Genomic DNA, 27,789 nt, shown 5'->3' with positions numbered 1-27,789 from the left:
AAATCTTACTGACTCCCAACTTTTTCATTGTATGCCTACTGTACATGTAAAAGAGAGAAATAACACATTAGAAGTCAATTTTTGATTCATAATATTTTAAGAATAAAAAACAAACAAACAATAAATTTAATTTAATTAAAAATGATTACAATGAAAAAAAAGATAAAAAATTATTTTTTAGTGTAATGGGTGATGTGGATTTACTGTAAACTGTACCGCTTTTGAAATTTGACACTGGTCATCATGACACTGGCTTTTAATAAGTCAGGCATTCAGTTTAATTTTATGCAGTGAATCTTACAGCATTTCACTGTGAGTTCAGCATGTGATTTCTGTCAGCCAAAATGAATTATCCGTGACTCAAGAGCACCAATCCAAACTGCACAGGGGCCCAAAACCTGATCTCTTTGCTTTAGGCCATTTCACTTGACTTTCACTCTCCCTCCATTTTTTTTACCAAACCATTTAAGCTGTTTTGGGAAATAGAAAAAAGAAGGTAAAAAAAATAAATGTTGTAATCCATTTTGTCCCGCAATCCTCTCAGCACCACAGTCATAATCTGGATGGATGAGAGGGTGTGTATATATTTTCACCTCACTCTGCCTCTCATATTCCTGTTGGAAACGTCACACTCTAAAAAATGCTGGGTTTGTCCATATGTCACCTAGCACAGCTGGGTTTTTTTTTTTTAGAGTGCACCAACATGTGTTTTGGATGCTGTGTGCTAGTGTTCCTAATAGACTTATTAACCAGCTTAACATGCAGGACACCTTTGTGCACCTGCAGTGTATTTCAAATCTTGAAATATTTCAAAAGTAGGCTATAGCTAAAAACTGTACTTGCAGGTAATGTAATATTAATTAAAGAGAGACACTTTCATGAGTGTCACTTTTTATTAATGCTAATTTAGAAGTTTGATGTGTTGACTTACAGCATTTCACTGTGAGTTCAGCATGTGATTTCTGTCAGCCAAAATGAATTATCCGTGACTCAAGAGCACCGATCCAAACTGCACAGGGGCCCAAAACCTGATCTCTTTGCTTTAGGCCATTTCACTTGACTTTCACTCTCCCTCCATTTTTTTTACCAAACCATTTAAGCTGTTTTGGGAAATAGAAAATAGAAGGTAAAAAAAATTAATGTTGTAATCCATTTTGTCCCGCAATCCTCTCAGCACCACAGTCATAATCTGGATGGATGAGAGGGTGTGTATATCTTTTCACCTCACTCTGCCTCTCATATTCCTGTTGGAAACGTCACACTCTAAAAAATGCTGGGTTTGTCCATATGTCACCTAGCACAGCTGGGGTTTTTTTTTTTAGAGTGCACCAACATGTGTTTTGGATGCTGTGTGCTAGTGTTCCTAATAGACTTATTAACCAGTTTAACATGCAGGACACCTTTGTGCACCTGCAGTGTATTTCAAATCTTGAAATATTTCAAAAGTAGGCTATAGCTAAAAACTGTACTTGCAGGTAATGTAATATTAATTAAAGAGAGACACTTTCATGAGTGTCACTTTTTATTAATTGTAGCGAATCAGCTCATGGGGAAATATGAATAATTAACCATAACTAGTTATAATTAACTATTCATATTTTAGATCCACTGTAGATATTTAGCTGACCACTCAGGGTCAACCGTCTTGTCAATTCTAAGAACGTTAATTTTTTTTTTTTTTTAGAGTGCACCAACATGTGTTTTGGATGCTGTGTGCTAGTGTTCCTAATAGACTTATTAACCAGCTTAACATGCAGGACACCTTTGTGCACCTGCAGTGTATTTCAAATCTTGAAATATTTCAAAAGTAGGCTATAGCTAAAAACTGTACTTGCAGGTAATGTAATATTAATTAAAGAGAGACACTTTCATGAGTGTCACTTTTTATTAATGCTAATTTAGAAGTTTGATGTGTTGACCAGAATTGGCAGGACTTATTATGATGTTTAAATCTAGTTAATGAAGATTTGATTCTTACCTAACTATTAGTTTCCGTGATCGAAATTTTCTTATTGTTATCAGCTGGCAAAAATAGGCTGTCCATGATTGAAGTGGAGCGGGAAAACAGTTAACAAAGGTAAAAATAAAATGAGAAGCGTTGTGGAAAATAATACCACTATCCAAGATATCATATCTGGAGGGGGGTTACATTTCTCACATGACCTCAAAGCAGTTAAAAGCAGTCATTTTCAGTTTCACGAAACAGTTCATTTGTTCGTGAACCGGGCTACACTGGTTGAGCTTTGCACCAGTTCATAGGCCTACAGTAGGCTCATTTAGCTCATAGTGGCAGTTTCCATTTTTATTCAATTGCAAATGACATCAGTATCCGAAAACACATTCATCTTGCGCTTTTTGATTGTTTCTGCAATAAGTACTGTTTTAGAAGAATGCTAAAAGTGTACGCATTTGAATGGAGCTAATATAGGCTACTGTATCGTATCTTATTAGTTCTTAGCAACAATTGTGGGTAGCTGGAGGTAAAGGGTGGATGTTAATTAAAACATCGTGTTTGAGGTTATCATCGCTTTTGTAGCCTAAGGATCATGAAAGAATATAAAAATTCATAAAAGTGTTTGTAAGTGCGGCTATGCAGCAGCATCTACGAGGAGAGCGAGTGTCCCAGAGGAACTATCACTGAATGGAATTCCCTCGCGCCCAAACCCATATTAGCTCGCGCATGGGGTCATTTAGAGCATCAGCTGACCGGCGGAGTGCTGCTGCATGAGCCGAGGAAAACTGCAGCGCATCCGCACGACGCACAGAATACCAATCAGCTCTAGGCACCTCTCTCTCTCTCTCTTTCTCTCTGTGGGTTAGCTACTGATTTAAGTGACTCCAGAAAATTTCTTGGAAACCTATGCAACGTGTGTGTGCGTGCATGAAACTTTATTCACTCTCAGGCCATCCAAGATGTGGTAGATGAGTTTTGTATCTTCATCAGAACAGATTTGGAGAAATGTAGCATTACATCACTTGCTCAGCAATAGATCCTCTGCAGTGAATGGGTGCCGTCAGAATGAGAGCCCAAACAGCTGATAAAAACACCACAATAATCCACAAGCAATCCACACAACTCCCATTATTTAACACCTTGTGAAGTGGAAAGCTTTGTGTTTGTAAGAAACAAATCCATCATTAAGGCGTTTTAACATTAGGCTGTCACTTCATGTAAAAATATGAGTCCATAATCTATTAAAAAAAAAAACCCTTCCTCCAGTGGAAAAGGTTAATCCCCTTTTGTCCTCTCGCATCAAAATCCACAGATATATTTATTTAGAGCAATTTTGTATTCTTTTTTACTTATAAAAACACACTGGCTACCGGTTGCGGCTCGAATCAAGTTCAAGACATTGATGCTTGCATATAGAACAACCACAGGCTCAGCACCCGCCTACTTCCACTCACTACTACGAATCTACATCCCCTCCAGAAGTCTGAGATCCGCTAGTGAGCGACGCCTCGTGGTACCATCACAGAGAGGCTCAAAATCACTTTCCAGAACATTCTCGTTCACCATTCCTGGCTGGTGGAACGATCTTCCCACCCCTATCCGGAATGCTGAATCCCTGACAATTTTCAAGCGACAGCTGAAAACTCATCTCTTTCGAAGCTACTTGACTTCATCTTAAAAAAATTAACTCTCTCTTTATTTATTCCTTCTCTTTCTAGCTTGTACTTATTTGAACAATGTCTAGAAACTTGGTAGTACAGGCACTTCCTGTATCTGTTTGCCTCTTTAAGAAGAATCACTTTATGTATCCCCCAATTGTAAGTCGCTTTGGATAAAAACATCTGCAAAATGACTAAATGTAAATAAATTGTGCTTGATCTGTGCATATTTCTCTCCTGATTCAGATGACTTTTTCACTGTAGAAAGCAATATTATGGATAGAGGAGTGCACTGCTGGTCAATGGTCTATATGCTTATGTCTCCTGTAATGCTTTTACAGAATGCACGATAGCCTTGAACTCAGGTACACTATGAGATCAACTCTCAGCCTTGAAGTTGATATCTGATCCCTTTACTTGTTTATATGACTTATAGGCTGTAGTGAGACTTGAACAAATCCTGCACTGGCAGGTTGTCTGTTCCATATCCTCTTTGTGTGCTGAGTGCTTTGATCAGCCTATAGCCATAATCATATAATACTTTCAAAGGATGCCACCTGCTGGTTAATGTTCTGAATGATGATCCTGTGCGGTTCACACAGTTGAGAAAATCTCAAGTCATTAATTGATCAAAATCGTGTGGATTCAATTAAATCAAATCATGCGAGAGATATCTACAAATATCTATGCGCAAATAGTTTTTGCTAATGCATTCAACTGAATGTATATCAGTGATAGTGTGTAGTTTTCCGATTAGGCTAGAAAAAAATGCTTGACTGGATTTAGTTTCACCTGCTGGCTTGAGTTTGTCCATGCATCGGTTTATATCCCACAGGCAAAACAAAGCCTTGATCTCTTTTCATGGTCAGGGATATCTGATGACGCGGATTACAAGCGAAACCATTCCAAGAGTCAATGTTTTGGGCTAAGCTTCTTAGGGAGTCACAGAGGACCCATGCCAGAAATGATCTTTGCTGATAGATTAGTGCCTGTGGCAAAACTGGACTTGGTAAACTTCATAACAGATGCACACATGTGGATCCTGCAGGAAGGATTGTCCTTTTCTTGACCTCATAATAGCAATGCATTTAGAAGGAAAAAGTCTTGATATGGTGAAGATTTTTAGTTTGATTTATTTATGATATTCTTGCCTGTAATGTAAGACAGACAGACAGCTGATCAGTCTTGCAATGGCAAATCATGCCTAACACATGTACTCTCAGATATTAGAGAACTTGCAAGTGCTTTGGTGGAAAAGTGGAGTAACATCTCAGAGCAAGAACTGGCAAATGTGCTGCAGTCTATGAGAATGAGATGAACTGTAGAACTTACAGCAACTGATGGACACACAAGATACTCACTACGACTTTTGATATTGACCCCCCTTTGTTCAGAGACATTATTTCATTTCTGTTCATCAAATGTCTGTGAAACCTGTACAGTCTCAGTACAGGTTTTTGTCTCAGTAGTTGAAATTTTTATGTCAGTACAGATATTTACACATTAAGAAATGTGTTGCACATAAAAGCAGCTGAATTTGATTTACAATTATGAATATAAGAAAAGTCAGCAGAAATGTAAAGCAAATATTGAAATATAAAAATTGCAAACATTCTGTCAATCCCAACATTTGGGAAAATACCAAACATTTTTTTTTTTTTTTTATAGAAGAATGTCTGTATTTCAGACCTGTTAGATTCAGTTGTTTTCTTTAATGAGGAAGAAAGTACCAGCAGCCCCAGAGTCAGACTCACTCCACAAACACTGAGAACATCATCGACCACTTCTGAAAAACACAAGAACAGGATCATGACATTTACTGTTGATGACATTCATATATGTCCCAGAACATAAATCTGAAAAAAGCAGTGCCTCACCCATCTTTTGGTTTTGCTCTGGAGAGCTGTATGGGACCAGTACAGCAGCAAATGTCTCCCTCTTCTGGCGAGAACTTCAGAGTGGAGAAGATGTTGAAGGTGCTGTTTCTCTTTGGGTGATACTTACTTAGATTTATACTCTCTGTCACATTCTTGTTGTTCTTAGATTATCAGGACAAGTGAAGGGAAGAGTTCAATCACATGACAGATGAGAGTGTTCTTAGCATCCAGCACCATGGAAGCCTCAGGTCTGGCAAAAACAGATTTGCTCTGAATTAAATGTTAGCACTTAACAGAGCAAACTTTAAATCTTAATAAATATTCCCTTGTGAAAACTGTATTGAATGAACACCTGTAATGGATTTCAAATATTAAAATTATATAAAAAAAGTGTTCTACAATAATAAAAAACGTGCATTCTGTAATAATATCAATATTAAAAAAGGATTTTCTTAAAGTACATTTTAAATCATTAAAGTATACACAGGAAAAGTATTTGATTATAATTTTTATTCTCATGCTATTCAATGTTACCTTTAAAATTAATATATTTTAAATGTACTAAATTACAACGTCATCATTGCAAATGTCTAATGAAAAAAAAAGTGTCTGAAAACATTACAGTCAGTTCACGCTTTAGTATAGACTATTCTTTTAAAGTAGGCCTATTTCCGTAATAGGTTGATATAAAGTAAAGGGTTTTCCTCAAGGGGTATATTCTTCACATTACAATGATAATTTTAGTCTACTCTGTGTCTTTTACCTGTTCGCTCTGTTGGGTGGTTATAACAGATGCAGCTAAGTTTGCTTTGCAATGTTCTGTTAAGCCAACAACAAGATCATGAAATCCAGAAAGCTAAGAGGATCTGCAAAATCAGGCTCTGTAGATACTGCTACTGTACATGTCTCCTCTCCATTAACGGCATACTAGGCTATATACACTCTTTCCCTGTATTAGAGCATCCTTGCATGTCCCTCTGCAAAACAGAGAAGAAACGACATCAGTATTAGACTGCATTGCAGTTTATTCTAAATCTTTATATAAATATACTGTATATCTCTATCTATCTATCTATCTATCTATCTATCTATCTATCTATCTATCTATCTATCTATCTATCTATCTATCTATATATCTATCTATCTATCTATCTATATATATAGATAGATAGATAGATAGATAGATATATAGATAGATAGATAGATAGATAGATAGATAGATAGATAGATAGATATATATATATATATATATATATATATATATATATATATATATATATATATATATCTGTTAAATATAGAATGCATACTTGGAAAAACAAATTAAATATGTCACGTGCAATTATAAAAGTTATTTACACAGAATCCTGTTATTTACGAATTATTTGAAACTTTATATGAATCCATAATAAATCATACATCAACTTTATACTATGCTATTAACTTTCTTCAAGATAATGTAGGCTACACAGTAATAATAATAATGTGAATTATTGACTTGCCTTACTGACGATAGCCGTGAGAGTAAGAAGAACACATAAAAGCGCCATTGACAAACACCAGAGATAATCATCAATCATGGTTTACTGGAGTGAGGAATAGTCACAGGTAGCTTACAGCTGCTCCTCTGACCATAGACACAGCCTCATTATGAGTACATCAGCCAATCAGAATTTGAGTCGAACTCTGACACGACTCGTTTCCAGACGAAGATATTTTTTGGCTTCATACATATTTTAAATCCATTGACATTTATACATCAAGGCAATCCACCTTTATTTAAATAACACTGGTTACAAAGCAACTTCACAGTAATGAACAAATGTGACCCTGGACCACAAAACCAGTTTTTTTTTTAAATGGACCCTAAAACTTTAAAAGGTGAATAAATAAGTTGTCCATTGATGTATGGTTTGTTAGGATAGGACAATATTTGGATGAGATACAACTATTTGAAAATCTGGAATCTGAGGGTGCAAAAAAAAATCTAAATTCTGAGAAAATCGCCTCGTCCAAATGAAGTTCTTAGCAATGCATTTTACTAATCAAAAATTAAGTTTTGATATATTTACGGTAGGAAATTTACAAAATATCTTCATGGAACATAAACTTTACCTAATGATTTTTGGCATAAAAAAAAATCTATAATTTTGATCCATACAGTGTATTGTTGGCTATTGCTACAAATATACCCGTGCTACTTATGACTGGTTTTGTGGTCCAAGGTCACAAATCAACTCTACAGAAGGCAAGTGTTTTGATTTAGCTCAATTCAGTTCAAGTTTTGCTATCCAATAGAGACAAATATTCCTTCACAAATCCTTAATATGCTGACTTGCTATTCAATAAATATTTACTGATTACTTTCTTTTCTAAACAACAAAAAACCCTACTGACCCAAACTTTTGAACGGTAGTGTATATTTATACATACAGTATTTAATCTGATACTAATATACGGTTATTAAATTCTAAAAATATACATGTACTTGTAAGATATAATTTCTATATTAATGAAATGTGCTCACGTGTTTATTCAAGTGTCCAAAATCAAATCCAAAACCAGCTGACTCCGCATTATAATTAATAAACTAACGTTCAAAACATACACAACCACCTTATCTCAAAGACCAGAAGCCTCCTTGAGAACAGAAGCACGATCAGACTTGCTTTAAGCCAGTTCTCCCTCTGTCCACAAAGCTGGCCCATTCAAGTCCTTCATCACGCCATCCTACACATACACAATCTCATGACGTAGGTTTCATTTTGCTCTAACAGACTACCAACCAATACCACAACAGAGGAAAATAAGAGGCTGAGCTTCTGTAGGCCAACAGCTCACAGTAAAATCTGATCATTCAACTTAGTGCTAACTGAAGGCTGTTTTTGCTCTAATAAAAATCTCTAATCTCTAATAAAATCAAATGGTGGAATAAATAATTGTGGAATAAAAATAAAAAAGGTAATGGAGACATCTCACAATTCTGACTTTTATCACTTGCAATTCTGACCTCTCAGAATTGAGATATAAGCTCAGAATTGTGAGATAAGATATAAACTTGAAATTCTGTGAAGAAATTTCTGAATTGTAAGATATAAATTCATATTTGTGAGAATTTTTTTTAAATAACATGGCAGAAACAAACAACAACAACAAAAAAACAACAGGATTTCAAAATGTAAACTTAGAATTGCAAGATGTAAACTTTGATTTGAGAGAAAAAAGTTAGAACTGTGGGATAAAAAGTCACAATTAACTTTTTTCTTTTTTGTGTGACAGAAGCCAGGTTTCCATATGTTGACCTGAAATAGGTCATACCACAATAGAGCCAGCTGTGCAGTTTGTAGCAGGTCAATTATAGTCAAACATTTTCACTGAAATAAACATTAACTGAAATGAAATTTTTACATCTTATTGCCAGGGCAATATTTTTCATTTTTAATACTTTGATGAAAGTAAAAAACTTGATAATAAAAGTAAAACATGATAATTAAAACTAAAACTGATAAATTGTAAAAAAAAAAAATAAAACAAACTAAAAAAAATTTAATTACTAAGTTAATTACTATAACATAAAACTTATCTCAAACTGAGACTTGTTATAGCACTTGTATTGCTTCCATTGTCCTCATTTGTAAGTCGCTTTGGATAAAAGCGTCTGCTAAATGACTAAATGTAAATATATAGAATAATAAAAACTATAACAGTGTCTCAATGATTTTAATATAACACTGGTTTGTATTACTAATATGCAAAAAGGAGAATTTTGTAGCCATAAGTTGGAAATGGGCTCCAATTTCTAATGGGTTTTCATTAGAATTAATGACCATAACACACAGTCCTGGCTCATATTTTTGAAACCAGTGTTCTTCCAAAACAAATTGACTCCTGGTCAAACATTCCTTAAAGTATAGCTGTAATTCACTGCTTGTGACAGTGTATACTTTTCTACCTGGCAATACATCATTATAAAAGATGACAGTCATTCTGGAGTCATCAGTTAGATCAGAAGGGCAAACTGGTGCTTAAGCGACTCAAGCTCTGAATGAGCGGTTACTGCAGCTCATGCATATACTGTGCTCTGTTGAGGAAACATTATGTCAAGTATGAGATTCATTTAAGAGATTGCTCAGAATGAAATCAGATTTATTTTATTGCACAAATTATGTTTTGGTTGGGCTAGACATTATTTGAAATATTACAGCAACATATGGCTCTTGTGCTGAGGTGTTGTCTGCTATTTCTTCTTGCATGGGTTGGGAGCTTTGTCAAGACCTTGCACATATTTCCGTGGGATCTGATACTGATCTGTAATAAAGGAGAAAAAGTGCACTCACATACAAGCAAAAGGTTTGATATAAGGCAGAGATATAAGCAGGCATTGACTATATGGTACCTAGAGGGCCGAGAAAGCAGCTACTGCAGATGCAGCCATACCGAGTTGTTAGACTCGTCTCTGCTGAAATGTCTGATCCCCTTTAAGTTGGATCCCATTTCTGATGCCCCCCTTCGGTCAGTCCACTTTAGGACATGGCAGTGCTCCCCTCACTGCGGCAGGGTCTTTTATGAGCTCGCCGTTCCCAGGCAGATCAGGTGAGTCCTCCTCTCTACTGAGAGCTAGGAACTTGCCCCTAGGCTGACTGACTAGGCTGGCTGGCTGACTGATCGCAATTTCCATCCAAATGCGCTCTGAGTACGCAGGCCTTTGCTGAATGGACTGCTCCCTCAGAATGCTATAGTCACACAGGGTTTTCTAGGCCCGTCTAGGAGATAGCCTCATTGACCCCTTAGAAACGGTGTTCTTCTGAGCCATGCTATGGTAAGTGCACACGCTAAGCCTCTGTGCTCTGTCTAAAAAACACATTGTGATAAGGACGTGCACTAAGCATCCTGTGTTCTTTCTACAATCCTGTATGGTATGCATTACACGCTGCCAGCCTCGTACACTTTCTCTTAGTTAGCTTAGGCCCCGGTTTCACCTTGGGCCCCACTCTACTTATGTATCCCTGGTGATACCTTCCTGAGCAGGGCGTTGCTACCGAGGACCTGTCGGGCCAGTTCCTTTGAGCAAGGTCATGCAGAGCTGGCGGTAGCCCCTGGGTGACGGGCCAAGGTCTAGTAGTCTATTATCCTAGACGCTTTGCCGTATCCCCTTAAAGGAATCTCTTTGTTTCTGATTTCCCTTAACAGGTAAGTTATTGGGGTATGCAGCTCAGGCCTTTGACCAAAGGGGATAATGTCACTGACAGCCGTCAAGGTGTCCTTGGGGCAACTCCCATAGCTTGGTAGAGTTGTTGCTTAGTGCTTGCCTTGATGCTTCACATGCACTCCCCTCAGCATGGCAGCGTGGGTATACCGTTCCACAGCTTTGCATCACAGGAATAAATTACAATTTAAAATGCAGTATTAAAAAGAAAAACAGTCTTAAACAGTCTTAATTAATGCAGCCTTAATGAGTATAAAAAACATAAAAAAATGATCAAGATATAAACTAATGTGACACTTTCTTGTTATTAGTTGTTAATAGAACATGTACACAATTAGGTTGCTCTGATAGGACACGTGTGTGAACTTGAGGAGAACTGACTTCATGTGTCTACTAATAATCATCTTGAAACCAGTTGATTAAAATTCAAAATGGCACAAAAAAATTAAAGTTCTAAAACTTTAACTTTTGTGTTAAATTGCAATCATATATCACATTATAGTGCTATAACACATTTATAACACTTTATAACACGTAACACACTTGTCCCTGCATTTTTGATACAAATTCAGCATTGGTGAGAATAAGAACATAACAAATAGAAAAAAATGAAAGTGTGAATAAAAAGTGTACTAATGTAATTATAAACTCACTTTTTTATTGGTTTCATGGGCAAGTTCATTTTTCTTCACACATTCTGTGATGATATTCCTCACCTCATTGGCCTTTAGAGGTGTCCCCTTTCTGAAACACAAAGTCACATGCTCAAAGCACTCTCAATAATACACTTAAATATACAACAAAATGTTTCCACTCATTAACTTTTTCTGGGCATCCTGAAAGAGAGGCTCCAGGCATGCAGTGACCCCATATAGTGGTGTGATTTCAGGGGGCTGGTATGGGTAAGCTCCACCCCCCTCCTCAGACGCTTTCTCCGGCTCAAAATCCTCTGGTATGCTGAAAGAACATAACCTGAAAAAGTAGTGCAAAAGTTGTTTAAGGAAAAATGCGACAGATATTTTCTCTATTATGTGTTCTTATATTAAAAGTTTAGACATAAAAGTCAACATACAGCAAACAGCTACAAAATGTACATGTGACAGGAAGTCAAAGACATTTCACCCTGTAGAGTCTCCATCTTCTCCATCAATGTTTTCTCCCTCTTTATCCTAAACCGGTTCTTCCTCCTTCAATAGCTCATGCTCATCCAGCCTCAGCTCCTTCATGCTCTGACAAGATGTTTCCACTGGAGGTGGATCAGAGCTGTCCTGCACCTCCTGCTCTTCCTCCTCGCATTCCTCTCCCTCCGGTTCTCCCTCCACCTGTGCTGGAGAGTTTGTGACCGATTTAACTGGAGGATGTGACTTATCACCAAATGCCCTGTGGAGAATTTGAGGAAGATGCCTGTAGAAAGTGAATGCGATGTATAGAGAGGCGGGAATGAAGCCTAAATGAAAGTAAAGACAGAATAATGTTGCAATGCAAAGTTCATCATAGCTGGTCCATGTATGTGTCTAAAATATTCACTCCTTTCCCCTTCATTCCACTGTTCCTCATCTCAGCGCTCGACACAGCTGCATTTTTTGGCCTTTTTAAATTTTAAATGATATATTAGGCATTTTTGTTTATACAATTGTAGAGAGAGAGAAAAAATGACAAGAAGAGAAGAGAATAGGTTCAGGAAATTGCATAAAACTGACTCAACGTTCTGTTGTTCACATGCACCGCTAAGTTCAACATAATTCAAAGTGCTAGATATTCAGCATCACTGAAATGCGGTGAGCAGCGTTACCTGTTCATCACAAGTGTGACGGCACAGCAGTTTCCTCAGGAAGACCATCAGCAGGTACCACAACACCTGGCAACATGAGATCTGCAGGAGAGAAATCAGTCAGGTGTGTTCTCTGAGACAAACAGATTAATACTAACAAACAAGTGCTGACCTGCTCCACCAGTTAACTTCCGCAGGACCAGCGGCCACGTGACGAATACTGGTAACATGGTGGGATATCGCCACAGTGTGTACACTGAGAACAACACACACATGTATTATTCAAATAAATGTCATCATCATGAACAAAAACTGAGGGTTACCTGCAGACTCACCTGTTTCTCCAGCTGAAAGAATATGGGATTTTTATGGAGAATGTACAGAGTGACTGCATCTCCCTTATGTGCATAAATCTTCACAATATTCAGCTCGTCTTTATTTGGGATCGGCTCATTTAGATCCTCAGCTGACAGAGAAGGGAAAGCAGCAGAGATATCTGCTCTTAGCTTCCTCCTGTATTGAAAGAAAGGACCACAATGACAAGGCATCAAAATAAAAAAAAATAAAAAACTCACAATTGATATCTGAAAACCATGGGAGAACTCCAACTTAAAGTATTTATTGACCTTATCTTGTCTCTTTTAACAACTAAACATTTATCTTGAGTTTAGAACCCTCAACATTCCTATGTATTAACAAATACTTTAAAAGGGAAAATGTGGTTTCATCAAGTCAAGATATCATAAAAGGATATGAAATCACACAGAAACCTGCACTTTAAAAAAGGCACTTTATGTGAAGATACAGTAGATGATCTTGAATGAGTAAAAGGCACACAGTATCTTGTAATAACATAATAAACACCACATGAGGCACATATATTATTCAATATTAAGTATGACGTTATTTGTTACAGTTTGCTGAAATAATGTGCACGAAGCAGAGCTGTCTACTCTAAACAGTTGATTTACTCAAAGCTGAATCAGAATCACTTTGCAAGAATATTTCTTTCATTTCAACTCATGTTTAAAAGTCAAACTGGTTGAATACCTGTCAGATCCCTTGATAACGGTGTTGGAATTCACACGAAACACTTTTGTAAACAGTATTTCGATGAGTTATTTGCAAGAAGCCGCTAAAAATCACTTAATGAAGCTCAGTTCTCTAATCTGTCATATTAAAAATATATTTTATTAGAGTAATTCAATCATCTGCAGTGCTCTGAAACATACGGGTGCAACGCTGAAACATGACAGATTGGAAAATACCGGTGTCTGTTGAAGTGATCAAGTCAAGATCAAGAACAAGTTTTGTATTTTTTTTTTTTTATTATTTTCCAAAAATGAAAACGGTGTCATTATTTAGCTCTTCATTATCATGACTTCACTTAACTCTTCTGAGACATGGTTCTGCAGTGAAAATCAATAGTGACTGACCACTATTAAAACTGACTGACTGATTAACTAACTGACTACCTAAATGTGAAGACTTTATCAGTCATAGAGCAAATGAGTCCAAATGTATATATAGTCTAAAATTAACTGAATTTCTGGCTGCTTTGAATCTCCATGTGTAGCAAAGACCAGTGTAGAGAGGTGTTGTGTCTGTGTGAAGATTTGTTTTGTGCAGGTAAAGATATTCAAACCTGCCCTGTTAATTGGATCCTTTTAAAATCCTTTAAGCTGGTCTAAAAAAGTCTTCACTGCTACCCGGACAGAGATGAACACGGTCTACCACTATGTTAGATGATACAGAAAATAACAATGATTCAGTGCTTTCCAATGAGCAGCAAGAGAGTCCGCATCAGATTATCATTGTGCCTCCAGAGTCGACACTGAAGATAAAGAAGAAAGTAATAACAGAGGAGTATAAGCTTGCAGGACAAGTGCTCGGGATAGGCATCAACGGCAAGGTCTGGGAAATATTCCAGAAGAAAAGTGGCAAACATTATGCCTTAAAGGTATTGCTTTTTATTTTATTTGTTTATTTGTTTATTTGCATTGCAACTAATTTTCTAATTTTTCAAGCAAATAAAAGGAATGTAAAAAGGGTTATTATTAATGAGATTTGTGTATGATAAAGTCTTATTGTATGATGGTTACCCTGTTGAAAAAAAAACAGCATATGCTGGTTAGGTATGTTTTGAAGCATGGCTGCTGGTTTGAGCTGGTATTATTTTCCAAAAATGAAAACGGTGTCATTATTTAGCTCTTCATTATCATGACTTCACTTAACTCTTCTGAGACATGGTTCTGCAGTGAAAATCAATAGTGACTGACCACTATTAAAACTGACTGACTGATTAACTAACTGACTACCTAAATGTGAAGACTTTATCAGTCATAGAGCAAATGAGTCCAAATGTATATATAGTCTAAAATTAACTGAATTTCTGGCTGCTTTGAATCTCCATGTGTAGCAAAGACCAGTGTAGAGAGGTGTTGTGTCTGTGTGAAGATTTGTTTTGTGCAGGTAAAGATATTCAAACCTGCCCTGTTAATTGGATCCTTTTAAAATCCTTTAAGCTGGTCTAAAAAAGTCTTCACTGCTACCCGGACAGAGATGAACACGGTCTACCACTATGTTAGATGATACAGAAAATAACAATGATTCAGTGCTTTCCAATGAGCAGCAAGAGAGTCCGCATCAGATTATCATTGTGCCTCCAGAGTCGACACTGAAGATAAAGAAGAAAGTAATAACAGAGGAGTATAAGCTTGCAGGACAAGTGCTCGGGGTAGGCATCAACGGCAAGGTCTGGGAAATATTCCAGAAGAAAAGTGGCAAACATTATGCCTTAAAGGTATTGCTTTTTATTTTATTTGTTTATTTGTTTATTTGCATTGCAACTAATTTTCTAATTTTTCAAGCAAATAAAAGGAATGTAAAAAGGGTTATTATTAATGAGATTTGTGTATGATAAAGTCTTATTGTATGATGGTTACCCTGTTGAAAAAAAAACAGCATATGCTGGTTAGGTATGTTTTGAAGCATGGCTGCTGGTTTGAGCTGGTCCTTAGCTGGTCATGAGCTGGTTTAAACTGGTCCTTAGCTGGTCATGTGCTGGTCCTAAGCAATTAGCTCATGTTCAGGACCAGCTTAGGACCAGCACATGACCAGCTTAATCCAGCTCAAACCAGCAGCATGCTTCAAAACATACCTAACGAGCATATGCTGTTTTTTTCAATAGGGTAAATTAATTTCTCTCCGACATTCAATGTTTATACTACTGTACATGATCTCTTTTGTGTCCAGGTTTTCATATCATTAAAGGGGTCATATGATGCGATTTCAAGTTTTCCTTTCTCTTTGGAGTGTTACAAGCTCTTGGAGCATAAAGAAGATCTTTAAAGTTGCAAAGACTAAAGTCTCAAATCCAAAGAGATATTCTTTATAAAAGTTAAGAGTCAACCACGCCTACGTAAAACGGCTCGTTCTAACACACCCCCACATGTCTACGTCATGATGTGGGAAGATTTGCATAATGCTGCCCAAATGTGCACGCAAAGAAAGAAGGCGTGGTTTCAGGAACAGCAGTCGTGTTGATGCAGCCATGTCAGGGAGACACTGTGTTTCAGTGCGAAAGCAAAAGCACTTTATTTGGTCTTCTGGAAATAGATGCAATTAGGAATCATTGGTTAAGATTTATTTACAACAGAACAGCACAACCCAGATGTTCGAGTTTGTGCAGCGCATTTTATGGACGACAGTTTATTGAACCTAGAAGAGTACAAGGCTGGCTGCGCACAAAGGCTATAAAAAAAAGGGTAAATTCCGACTTTGGTATGACAATCTGGCGGTTCTGAATCAGCGACTGTAAGTATGTTTTGTTATCAGTTTAAGTATTTGCTATTGACTGTTCAAATGCGGAGTTTTGCGCAGCGCAGAGTAATGCGTTGTGTGTGTGTGTGTGTGTGTGAGAGAGAGTGTGTGTGTGTGTGTGTGAGGGGAACAGGGTCACATCACAGGAGAGTGAACTGTCTGTCAGAAATCATAGCAGGTCAGCTGTCTTAACCGCGGCTTGTGTACTGCATCATCACTGTGTCTGTCACCCTTTCGGGCTTGAATTGATGGTAAAACTAATGACATTATTAACGGTCTTGGTCACGCGACTCTGTTGCCCTTTCGGGCTTGAACTGATGGTAAAACTAACAACATTATTAACTGTCTTGATATTTACTTTGAAAGCTGAAGCTCGCGATTATGGTAAGGGGCGTTACATTTCCGACGTGTGCTTGTGGTGTTCGGCCAATCACAATGCACTGGGTCAGCTGGCCAATCAGAGCAGACTGCGCTTGTCAAAGGAGGGGGCTTTGTTGAAAACTACGTGTTTGAGAGAGGCAGGGCATAGAGGACCTACTATCATGTACAGTATTTGAAAAATAATTGTTACACCAAATACACAAAATAATGATCTTTAAAATAGCATCATATGACCCCTTTAAAAAGCTTTGGTAAATAGGACCAATCGGGTATTCCTGGAAATAAATGGACATTTTTTAATGTAAAAACTTAATCGGATTCTTGTTATGTAGTCAAGGAACTGAGGTGCCTCAAACCTTTTCCATTATAATAGGGTTATTGGAGCTATTAGCGTCTGTTGTTGAGTTCTGGTAGGAACTTATGGGATCCATTAAGCACTTAAGCTATAGACTTTGTAAATTCCTCAAAAAACTGCCTAGACATTCTCCAGGAGCTCTGCCAGTGTGGTAATTTGAGAAACCCTATATATAGCCTCAATTATCTTTTGACTTTTACTCCGATATCCTTCTTGGCACTCTTTGTTGTTCATTATCTGCCTATGTAATGCCATTGAAACTATTCCACATGACAAATACACAAAAGTAAATACACAATATATTTTCAAATGTACTTTAGGCAGGGCAAGAAAATTAATTTCCAACAATAGCCTATACATTTAGGGCAAATACAGTTGTGGATGGAATAGGCTAGACATATTAAATCATTCATTCATTGTAAAGTATGTTCCTTGGTTATTTTTCTTCAAATGTGAATGTGCTTTTTCAATATATGGAGGGCAAAATATATTTTATGAATATATATTTTTATATATTTTTTTATTTTTATACATTCTGAAATATATTTAAAAATACATTTGAAAATATAAATGGTATTGCTTACAAATGACATTATTAATTTATACTGTCTATAAGGGTTTCATTTTAAGTCTGATGCTCTTGAACGCTCACTTTCAGATGTTGCGGGACACCCCTAAGGCTCGACGGGAAGTGGAGCTTCACTGCAGGGCATCGAGCTGCCCCCGTATCGTAGGAATGGAAGATGTCTTTGAGAATTACTACCAAGGCAAAAAGTGTTTGCTTCTGATCATGGAGTGGTAGGGCTTGTTAACACAATTAAAGCAAAACCAATATACCATTTATAATAAACCAGATTGAAGTGCCTTCATAACACATTTTTTTCAAAGAGCTTTTTAGGTTTCTTTTATGTTTTTTATGGAGTAGATATTGTTTTCGATTTTTATAATTTTAGTTTTTATAAATGTATTGTGTTTATCCATTTCCAATACAAGTCTATGACAAAAAAAGCATGAGATTAATGAGTCAAAATGCTGCATTTGTTACATAAACAGTATGGAGGGGGGAGAACTCTTTCGCCACATTAAAGAACGTGGTGATCAAGCTTTCACTGAAAGAGGTACAGATCCTCAGAACACACACACACACACACACACACACACACACACACATGTTCTGATGAGAAAACAGTGAACACATCACAGTTACTAATTCTCTATTTTTGGTTTCTCCTTACACATGATGAGCAGAAGCCTCGGAAATAATGAGAAATATAGGAGAAGCTGTGGAGTTTCTGCATGGTATTAACATTGCTCACAGAGATCTCAAGGTGAGCTACTGTATAGCCATTATTATGCATCAGCACTATATTATATTATACATTATATTGTTCAAAAGTTTGGGGTCAGCAAGATCTTTTTTTATTACTTTTATTCAGGAAGAATGCAATAAATTGAGCAAAAGTGACTGCAAACACATCTTTAATATTAATATTAAAAATAAGTATTAATATTCAAATAGAAAATATTTATTTTTAATTGTAATAATACTTGACAATATTACTGTTTTTATATCAGGTTTATCCAAATGATTTTATGATATGGAACCTTTAACATAACCTAGCCATGTACTCAAAGTTCTTTTTGATAAGTGACAGAAAGACAAAAAGATACACACAAACAATGCTGAATGGTTAGAGATGGTGTTTAAACTCTGGATGAGCGTCACTGTTGAAGTAAAATTAAGGCAGAACGTATTAAAGCCATACTGTAACTTTGTAAAATTGCTAGTTTTCCTGAAGCCATTTGGCCTATCCAACATGTAACTGTTGGATCCTGCAGTGGTTTCCATTTTAAAATGTAGCCAATTAGGTTTCTTTGACTTTAATTGAACATGGCAATTTAATAACTGCATTTAAACTTGCAAATGATCTAACCGAGAATACATTTTACAGCACATTTACAGTCATTCTGTAATCTTATACTCACTCACTGCTGGAAGCTAAGACGAAAACTCAACATGTAGAGTTCATTTAGAAGTCAATCAGTATTTCAGACCGTTTAAAAAACTGCTGAAAATGTTTCCTATTACTTGTTGGGTCCTGAAAGCTTCAAATAAGATCATAAGAAATTAGTTTCTGTTAGGTTCTAGTTGCTTTCACATTTCACATTTAATTCAATGTGTTACTTGTCATTTCTTTTTGTGAAATTTACCAGTAGGTATATTAATAATTAACGACATAGGAAGTACTTTTATAACACACATCATAAAGCTAAATGCATTTCTCTTATATTTCCAATCTTCTCTTGATTGGCAGCCAGATAATTTACTGTACTCTTCAAAGCATTCGGATGCCCAGCTCAAGCTTACAGACTTTGGATTTGCCAAAGAGACCACATCCAACAACTGCTTGACCACCCCGTGCTATACACCTTATTATGTGGGTAAGCAGACAAGTCAGTTTCGAGTTTCATTCGTTATGATAATATAGTGAAGCTAAAGCAAATCCTTCTCTCCCTCAGCCCCAGAGGTGTTTGGTCCAGAGAAATATGATAAGTCATGTGACATGTGGTCATTAGGAGTCATCATGTACATCTTGTGAGTGAAAACAATCTGATGGTTATGAAATATCACATCAGTGCTTCATATGTTATTTCGCTTTCATTCACAACCAATATGTATCCTCTAAGGTTGTGTGGATATCCACCATTTTACTCAAACCACGGCTTACCGCTCTCACCGGGAATGAAAAAACGCATAAGGAATGGCCAGTATGAATTTCCAAACCCTGAATGGTCACAGGTGTCGGAGGAAGGTCATTTTATAATATTTAACACTTCTAATGCCATGTTTCGTTCAAACATAATTAAATACATTATGTGATATGTCATTTTTTCTTCACTTAACAGCAAAGCAGCTCATTTGCCAGCTATTGAAAACAGATCCTACTGAGAGAATGAGCATCACACAATTCATGAACCATTCTTGGATCAATGTGAGCATTACCATTTTTTATTAATTTTGCATGCTGATTTTCAAGTATAAATTATGTATGTGAAAATAGGGGAGAATGATTTTGCTCCTTTATATGTATTTCCATATTTAACGTTTAGCAAGACTATTTAATTTGCATATTTAATAATTTGCATTCCTAAGCGTGTTTCTCTCTCGGGATGTTTGCAGAAGTCAATGAATGTTCCTCCAACACATCTACACACAAGTCGAGTTCTTAAGGAAGAGAGTCACGTCTGGGATGAAGTCAAGGTCTGTTCTCTGTATCATGTATTCAGATATGCATAAATCAAACAGTTTATCATACGTACAGCACCGTTCAAAAGTTTGGGGTTAGAAAAAAAAAGGATTTATATTTCCACATAAATGCTTTTCTGTTGAATCATAAACCATATATAATCATTCCTACAAAAATAATAAAGCATCACAATTGTTTTCATCATATTTCTTGAGCATCAAATCAGCATATTAGAAGAAAGATCATGTGACACTGATGACTGGAGTAATGATGCTGAAAATCCAGCATTGCATCACAGGAACAAATTACATTTTAAAATATATTCAAATAGAAAACAGTTTGAATTGTAATAATATTTCACAGTATTACTGTTTCTACATTATTTTTAATTAAATAAATGCAGCCTTGGTGAAAATAAGAGACTCAAAAACATTACTTACCGACCCCAAACTTTTGAACAATAGTGTCTATGCCTAATAGTGTATAAGTCATTATTTTTTGTAAATGCTCTTGCTAAGTCTATTGTGTGTGTAATTACACAGGAAGAGATGACTAATGCCTTAGCAACAATAAGAGTGGACTATGAACAAATAAAGGTTAAACCGATTAAGGATGCGTCCAATCCTCTTCTTCTAAAAAGAAGAAAGAAAATGGCTGCTGCAGTGAAAGAAGCACCAGGGCCGTGATAAACAAATGCATGTGGAAATGTGCATAGCTCTTGAGGACACTTCAGAAAATCAGATCACTTAATTGGAGATTGAGGGAAAAAGGGGGCCTTTCATGGCATTTAGTCTTCATTTCTCTTTTTAAAGCCTGCACCAGTTAGTTATAGCATAAATAATATTTGTGTTAACATCTGTAAGGATGCATGAGGTGTATCACATTTACTTCAAACTGTATCTGTAGTGTAAGTGTATTTTTAATAATTTTGTTGAACGTTGTTTGAAAATAATATCCATTTTATTAGTCACTTTTTTAAAACCAAGTATTAAAGGGGTGGTTCACTGTTTTTTTTCTAGGCTTGATTGTGTTTATGGGGTGCAGTCTAACATGTGTTAATGCTTCGTTTTTAAAAAAACGCATTATTTTTCACATAATTTACCTTTATTCCACACCGCTCTGTCCCTTCTCTGAGAAACACGCTGATCATTTCCTGCTTTTATGAAGCCCCTCCCTCAGAAATAGGCGATGGACTCTGATTGGTTAGCTAGCCAAGTGTGTTGTGATTGGCTAAATCGCCTCTAGCGCACGTCTAAACGTCCCACCCCTCACCTCAGCGGCGGCATGTGCTCTGGTTGTATTGTAAACAACTGCATCGTTAATATCGCTTATCAGTTTGAGCCCCATTGAGAAGCAGAGGATATTATTAATCACCCCTCACCTCAGCGGCGGCATGTGCTCTGGTTGTATTGTAAACAACTGCATAGTTAATATCGCTTATCAGTTTGAGCCTGAATCCATTAGAATCGTTAGAAGACAGAATCGCGATTCATATATGAATAGATTTTTACGTGCACCTCTAGTTTTCTCTTCCTCTTCTCTAACGCAGCACAGCATGGCCTTGGCCCCCTTTGTTGCCTTTTCCCGAGGGCGAGGTTTATCTGGGTTTGTTACGTCACGAACCCGGGAAGTAACTTGTTGTAGTCCCTACCAGCCGTTTTTGTAAGCATTAAACTGCCAGAATTTTAAAAGACGATATCTCCGTTTGCATTGAACTTTCAGCTTTGTAACTTTGCAGATATTGTTTATGCTCAAACAGCAACATTACACACTAACTAACGTTAAGAAAGTGAAATCGCAATCAACCACCCCTTTAATGTTTGCTGTGTGTAATACTGCAGGGGGAGTATGTTATGCATCCTATTAAAAAACAGCAGCCAAAAACATTACACCACGATGTTATATAAACATTTGTATGCATTAATTAAATAAAGTATGTATTAATCTGCATTAAGCTGAAGAAACGACTGCTGGTTAAACATGCCCTTGTGACAAATGAGTAATTGACTCCACATTATGTTTGCTCTGACATCATGATGTCATTAAATGCACCATGGCCAACAAATAAATATGGCTATATAAATATTTCCAAGTATTCTGAGCATTTCTTAATACGATGGAACTGATTTGCACATAAGAACAACACCATCCCTTCATTAAAAACATTTAAAATGCAAACAATGGCTCTTAATTTTGAACTTTTTGGTATTTATGACTTGCCTTTTTTTTTTGCTTTCCTATACAATTATGTTTAACACGTAGCTTGTACTATTGCTAGCCAGCTGGTTAACTGCAAGAGATCCAGTTGGGCTACTTTGAAGCATCCAGTTTTACTGTTTTCACTAAAATCCATCATGTTTTCACTACACAAGCTATTTGTTGAGCTTAACATTAAGAAACCCCTTTTCCAGTATGTAAAACCACTGTAATTCCAACCCAAGATAAAACGTGTCCCATCATACTAAGTCAAATGCCCCAGAAATGCACGCACACACGCAAAAAGGCTCATCCCGTGTAGGGATAATGATAAGGCTGGGGTCCCGTCCTGACGGAATCTATGAAGTAAGGCTGTTAAAATGCAGATGTTTTGCCTTCTCACACATGGCACTCATATTCACAAAGCCTCAAGGCACAAAACACAGCATAACATGTAAGTGAGGCAGTAGACAAAGCTTTACTGTATACTGGCTTTACACTGAAGGCTTTGGGCTGTGCAACATCCATTTATTGGAATGTGATTAATTGTATAAATACTGTAAAAACGGCTGTACGGGGCACATTATATAAGGTACAGTTAATTATTTTTCTTCTGCATGTGTATAAATGTATTTCAGAATTATAAGAATATGAGTGTAATACAAACATTCATGATGTACCAGGATAATGATTTCATCGAGATGTTTGAATGCAGCATGATTTTTCTTATTCTCTCTCCATCTTGTTTCTGTACTTTATTTTTTTCCCACACATAAAAGGGGCAAAAAGCCAAAAACCAAAAAGCACAGAGGCTACAACAACAGGTATGTGTTTAATCTTTTTAATTTAAGCAGATATATTGCATAAAACCAAATGCATTATGAAGTAGAGGAGTGCATTTTTGTCCATGCAGTTTATGTAGTAGAACGACTGAATTGTTTTTACTGAATCATTATTTTATTGCAAAATATACTCCAATAATTACAATGTTGAAAATCATCTTTATTCTAAATGACGTTATCTCATTTGTACCGAACCTTCCTTTAGGCAAAACTCACTTCTCTTCACATAAACCTTCTGTGTTTTCTTGCAAATGAAAAAACCTACTGTATATTACATGTAGCATACTTGCCCAGACCTGAGAGATATTTTATGATGTCTGTTTTAACCACAACTTTGCTTTGAGAGATATAAAACATACCACACGTAAATAATGATGATGATTTCTTGTAATGATAGTATATATATAGAAACAATTGTCAGGAGGATATAAGATCTACAGTATGCATGTCTGTGCCTTAATGCTTGTGGAACATAATGATGTTCTTTGATACAGCTCATATAAAACACAAAAAAAATTGTTGAGTGCCTATACTGGCTCGTGCGGTCTGAAACCACTTTGGAAATCTGGGATTTTATATGCATGTCCTTGTTATTATATATTTATCTATTATGTTTAAGTACATGTGAAAAATGTAGAATAGATAAATAATACGACATGAAATTTAAAAAGAAATATCGGGGTCACTAATCAAATAAGTAAATGTGTAACATTGACATACAGGCAGGTAATGTTCTTTCTTCTATTGAAGCACAAGATACTCTTTAGTTCATTCTCATATCATGCTGGAGATCAAGATCATCATCATTATCACTACCACCACCACTAATATTAATAATAACAATAATCATCATCATCATCATCATTTTATATTAATTTAAATAATTTGAAATAAAAAGTTTTAATTTATTATGAATAAAAATCAGAATGATACTGTTATTTGACAATTTAAAGAATTTGTAATAGCAAATATTAATTTATTCTGGATAATTTATCATTAAAATGAATAGTTCAATTACAAAGTTTTTTAAAATAACAACAAAATTGTTTGATAATTTAATGATAATTTAAAGAATTTATACTGAAAAAATTATGAATATCTAATTAAAAGTTACTAATGTATTTATTAAAAATGTAAACATAATAATAATAATAATAATTTAATTTGATAATTTAAAGATTTGTAATCGAAAATAAGGAATTTATTATGGTCTCAAATTAATGAATTAATTATTTTAGTGGTCTCAAAAATGATATTTGTATATGTATTTGTGTCCTGACAGGAAACTCGTAGTCACAATGAAAGGTTGGATTTTACTCCTGATGTTGGCAAGGCTTGTCGATTTTTCCATGACACAACCGACCAACTCTTTGACCTGGCTAAGTTATCTGCGCAACCGAGCCTACAATCATGGTTATGGCCGCAGTCACAATAACAACCATGCTTCTCTAAGAGCAGAGGATGAGGATGAACCTCCTGTGCTGGACTGTCCTTTGGAGTGTGACTGCACTCCATCCTACCCCAGTGCGATGTACTGCGACAACCACCAGCTGCAGCACGTCTAGTTTTTCCCATCTCATATCAAGTATGTATACCTGCAAAATAACCAGATCACGACCATCACAAATGGAGTCTTTGATAATGCTCCAAATTTAGCTTGGATCAGCCTATACACAAATAAACTGAACTCTGACAAGATTGGTGACAAAGTCTTCGCCAAACTACCAAACCTCCAGCGCCTCTTTTTACACAACAACAACCTGAGCCGGGTTCCACAGGGTTTACCACGTTCCTTACGAGATCTACACATGAATCACAACAATATCTCGAAGATCCCCGTTGAATCTTTCCATGGAATGAGCAACCTAACGGCCCTGCACCTCCAAGTGAATGCAATTGAAGACCTCGGCAATGCACTTGAGGGTCTGCATTCGTTGACCCTGTTAGACTTAAGAGGGAACCGACTGAAGAAGATTCCAGAAAGCCTGCCGCCAATGCTGAGCCAGCTCTACCTCGAGTACAACCGCATATCCAGCGTTCCTGCTGATTTTCTGAGCCAGCGGCCTGAGCTGCGCTTCGTACGCCTGTCCCACAACCAGCTCACCAATGGGGGAATTCCAACCAACGCTTTCAATTTCAGCACACTTGTGGAGCTCGATTTGTCCTTCAACAAGTTGGAGAGGATTCCTACTATCAGCACCAGTCTGGAGAATCTGTATCTCCAGGCCAACAAGATCAAAGGTACAGAAAAAAAAAAACATCTTGAGGATGTTACAACTCAAAAGCTCATAAGGCATGTCAAAGGCTTCTATGCAAATCTTCTCCTAAACAATATGCCTGTTGTAATAGCATACTTCAAAACAGCCACTTATTAGTATGATATATTGCACTCCAAAACAAATACTGTATTAAAACATAAACTGTTGAGCATGAGCATATAGGGAGAGAGAGAGAGAAACAGAGAGAGGGACAACATCTTGGAAATTTAGGAAAGTTTAGTTATTTGTATTGTCTATTTGACAGTAAAATGATTGTGGGGGTTGTAATAAGCAAATTAGTCACACGTGACTAGCAATATCAACAGAAAATATGTTAGGATAATAAATATAACATCATTAAAACATTTGATGTTTTTGTAACAAGCCTGAGAATTTTTATATTTTGAAGTCAATGTGAATTTCAATTTACTGAATCAATAAGAACAGAAATTTATGGAAGCCCTTTTCTAGCACAGAATAAAACAATTAAAATAATTGTATTTTTGGTGGGGGTAATTCTGAGAAAAAAGGTCAGAGCTGCAAGATATAAACCCTCAGTTGTGAAATATAAACTTACAATTCTGAGAAAAAGTCCTAATTGTGAGATATAAATGAAAGAGATACGTTACAATTACATTTTTATTTTTGTTTTGTTTTTTATTCTGTGGCGAAAGCAAGCTTCCATAGGAATGTTAAATGCAGATGTGCTGAGCATGCAGTGAAAATTTAATGCATGAAGTCAGTGTATTTGACTACTGGGTGCATAAGAGCATTTTATTTTTTATCTTTAATCTTCTTGTAAATGCATGGTACAAATAATGGTGCTGGTTGGGAAACTTTAGGATTTTGTTTTGTAATTGTCAGCCAAGATCCCTGGAACAAGATATGTTGCCTGAAAGTTAATTTCATTGTGATCAAACTTTAAGAAGATAGTTAATGAGGATTACCTTTTGAAAATATAAATAACTGAAAACTGAGTATAGATTAACAATCTAAAAGTTCTGTTCCTCGTAGAGTGTTATGAAGACCTTGAGAAGGTCCATCTGAATCCACTACAGTTTACCTACACTACAACCTACTCAAAGCTTGAAATGTATTGTCTAATAACAATAAAATCTATGAAAAATAAATAAAAAAACAAGGGGAATTGTATAAACCTTCTTGTCTTCTCTTTGTCACAGTAGATCTATGTTTATGGTGATGTATTGTTGTTTGGGAATATTTTGAGCTATCTTTAATTAGATGAACTTTAATGTTTCCCCCTCAGAATGTGCTAATCCCAGGCATATTCATTAGGTTTAATAAACAGCTTTGACCTTCAGTGAGAGCTCTAAGGGGAGCTGGTTCCATGAGGACATTGTTAATGTTAATTACTGGAGATGAGTTTGTCACACACTGCCCAAAGGAACTGATGAAATGTCAACATAACCTGGCGGAATATGAACATTCAGTTGAAGTTTTGCACTGGGGTCTTAGTTCTCGGCGACTGTGATCCTCTGGGGGGCGCGCTCCTAATTTGTAGTCTCTGTGGGGAAAATTAGTAAGCACACACAGGTAGCACAGCTAGAGAGCGGAGGGAGGAAAGAAAGGCTGGGCAACGAGTACACTTTGAGTACACTTACAAGCGACTTTGAGTAGCTTCACCGTCGCCTCCATCATCAGAACCTTCGGGGAGGAAAAAAAGGTAGGTGTACTTACAGTAAGACTGTTCTGTACAGTAACTTTAGAGTGCATACACTGTTGCACTATGCTACTGTAATAAAGAAATACATCAAATTGCCTCGCATACAGATAGAGTTTCAGTATGTTTCCATTTTGTGACAGTTACAGTAATGAGTGCTTCTATTTTTGTAGGACACAGAGACGACCACCTGGTGGAGGCAGGCTAAGGCTTTTGCCGGAGGAGCAAGAGAGGGAGCTTGTAAACATGGTCATTGCCAATAATGTAATCTGCCTGCGAGAGATTCAAAGGAGAGTGATTGAGGATAATCATAATTTTCGAGGGATAAATGCCATCAGCCTCTCCACAATTGATTGTATCCTCCGAAAGCACCGGTTCCGGATGAAACAGGCGTACCGCGTCCCTTTCGAATGAAACTCTGACAGAGTGAAAGACCAACGAGTGGAATATGTTCAGGTATGAGTTTTGATATCGTATGAAGTATTGTGTACCATCACAGTATAGCAGTTTATGCTGCCATTTGTGCCCTCTTGAACTGTG

General features: G+C 36.5%; 2 protein-coding genes and 1 pseudogene across 3 annotated transcripts in view; 2 read left to right on the top strand and 1 right to left on the bottom strand.

Moving 5' to 3' along the window:
- Nucleotides 1-11,220: 11,220 nt before the first annotated feature.
- Nucleotides 11,221-13,566, bottom strand: LOC107550905 (eukaryotic translation initiation factor 2D-like; annotated as a pseudogene).
- Nucleotides 13,567-14,169: 603 nt separating this feature from the next.
- On the top strand, nt 14,170-21,316 carry LOC107550950 (MAP kinase-activated protein kinase 2-like). 2 transcript variants are annotated; one of them, XM_016232399.1, is made up of 10 exons: nt 14,170-14,426; nt 17,683-17,822; nt 18,078-18,142; nt 18,273-18,352; nt 19,340-19,466; nt 19,545-19,620; nt 19,713-19,837; nt 19,932-20,017; nt 20,206-20,286; nt 20,815-21,316. In XM_016232399.1, exons 1-10 carry the CDS (start codon nt 14,205-14,207, stop codon nt 20,956-20,958), a joined length of 1,146 nt encoding a protein of 381 aa, XP_016087885.1. In that variant the 5' UTR covers nt 14,170-14,204; the 3' UTR covers nt 20,959-21,316. The 2 variants fall into 2 exon arrangements, with proteins under 2 accessions (XP_016087885.1, XP_016087884.1); XM_016232398.1 differs by lacking the exon at nt 14,170-14,426 and adding an exon at nt 15,012-15,269.
- Nucleotides 21,317-25,118: 3,802 nt separating this feature from the next.
- Nucleotides 25,119-27,789, top strand: part of LOC107550904 (fibromodulin-like) — a 3,401-nt gene continuing 730 nt past the window's right edge. The window contains exon 1 of the mRNA XM_016232354.1: nt 25,119-25,551. Coding sequence (XP_016087840.1) covers nt 25,119-25,551 — 433 coding nt within the window. The remainder of the gene's footprint in view (nt 25,552-27,789) is intronic.

Source organism: Sinocyclocheilus grahami, unplaced genomic scaffold (genome assembly GCF_001515645.1).
Source record: "Sinocyclocheilus grahami isolate Dianchi unplaced genomic scaffold, SAMN03320097.WGS_v1.1 scaffold410.1, whole genome shotgun sequence".
Classification (NCBI taxonomy): domain Eukaryota; kingdom Metazoa; phylum Chordata; class Actinopteri; order Cypriniformes; family Cyprinidae; genus Sinocyclocheilus; species Sinocyclocheilus grahami.
This window is presented reverse-complemented; position numbering and strand designations above follow the sequence as displayed.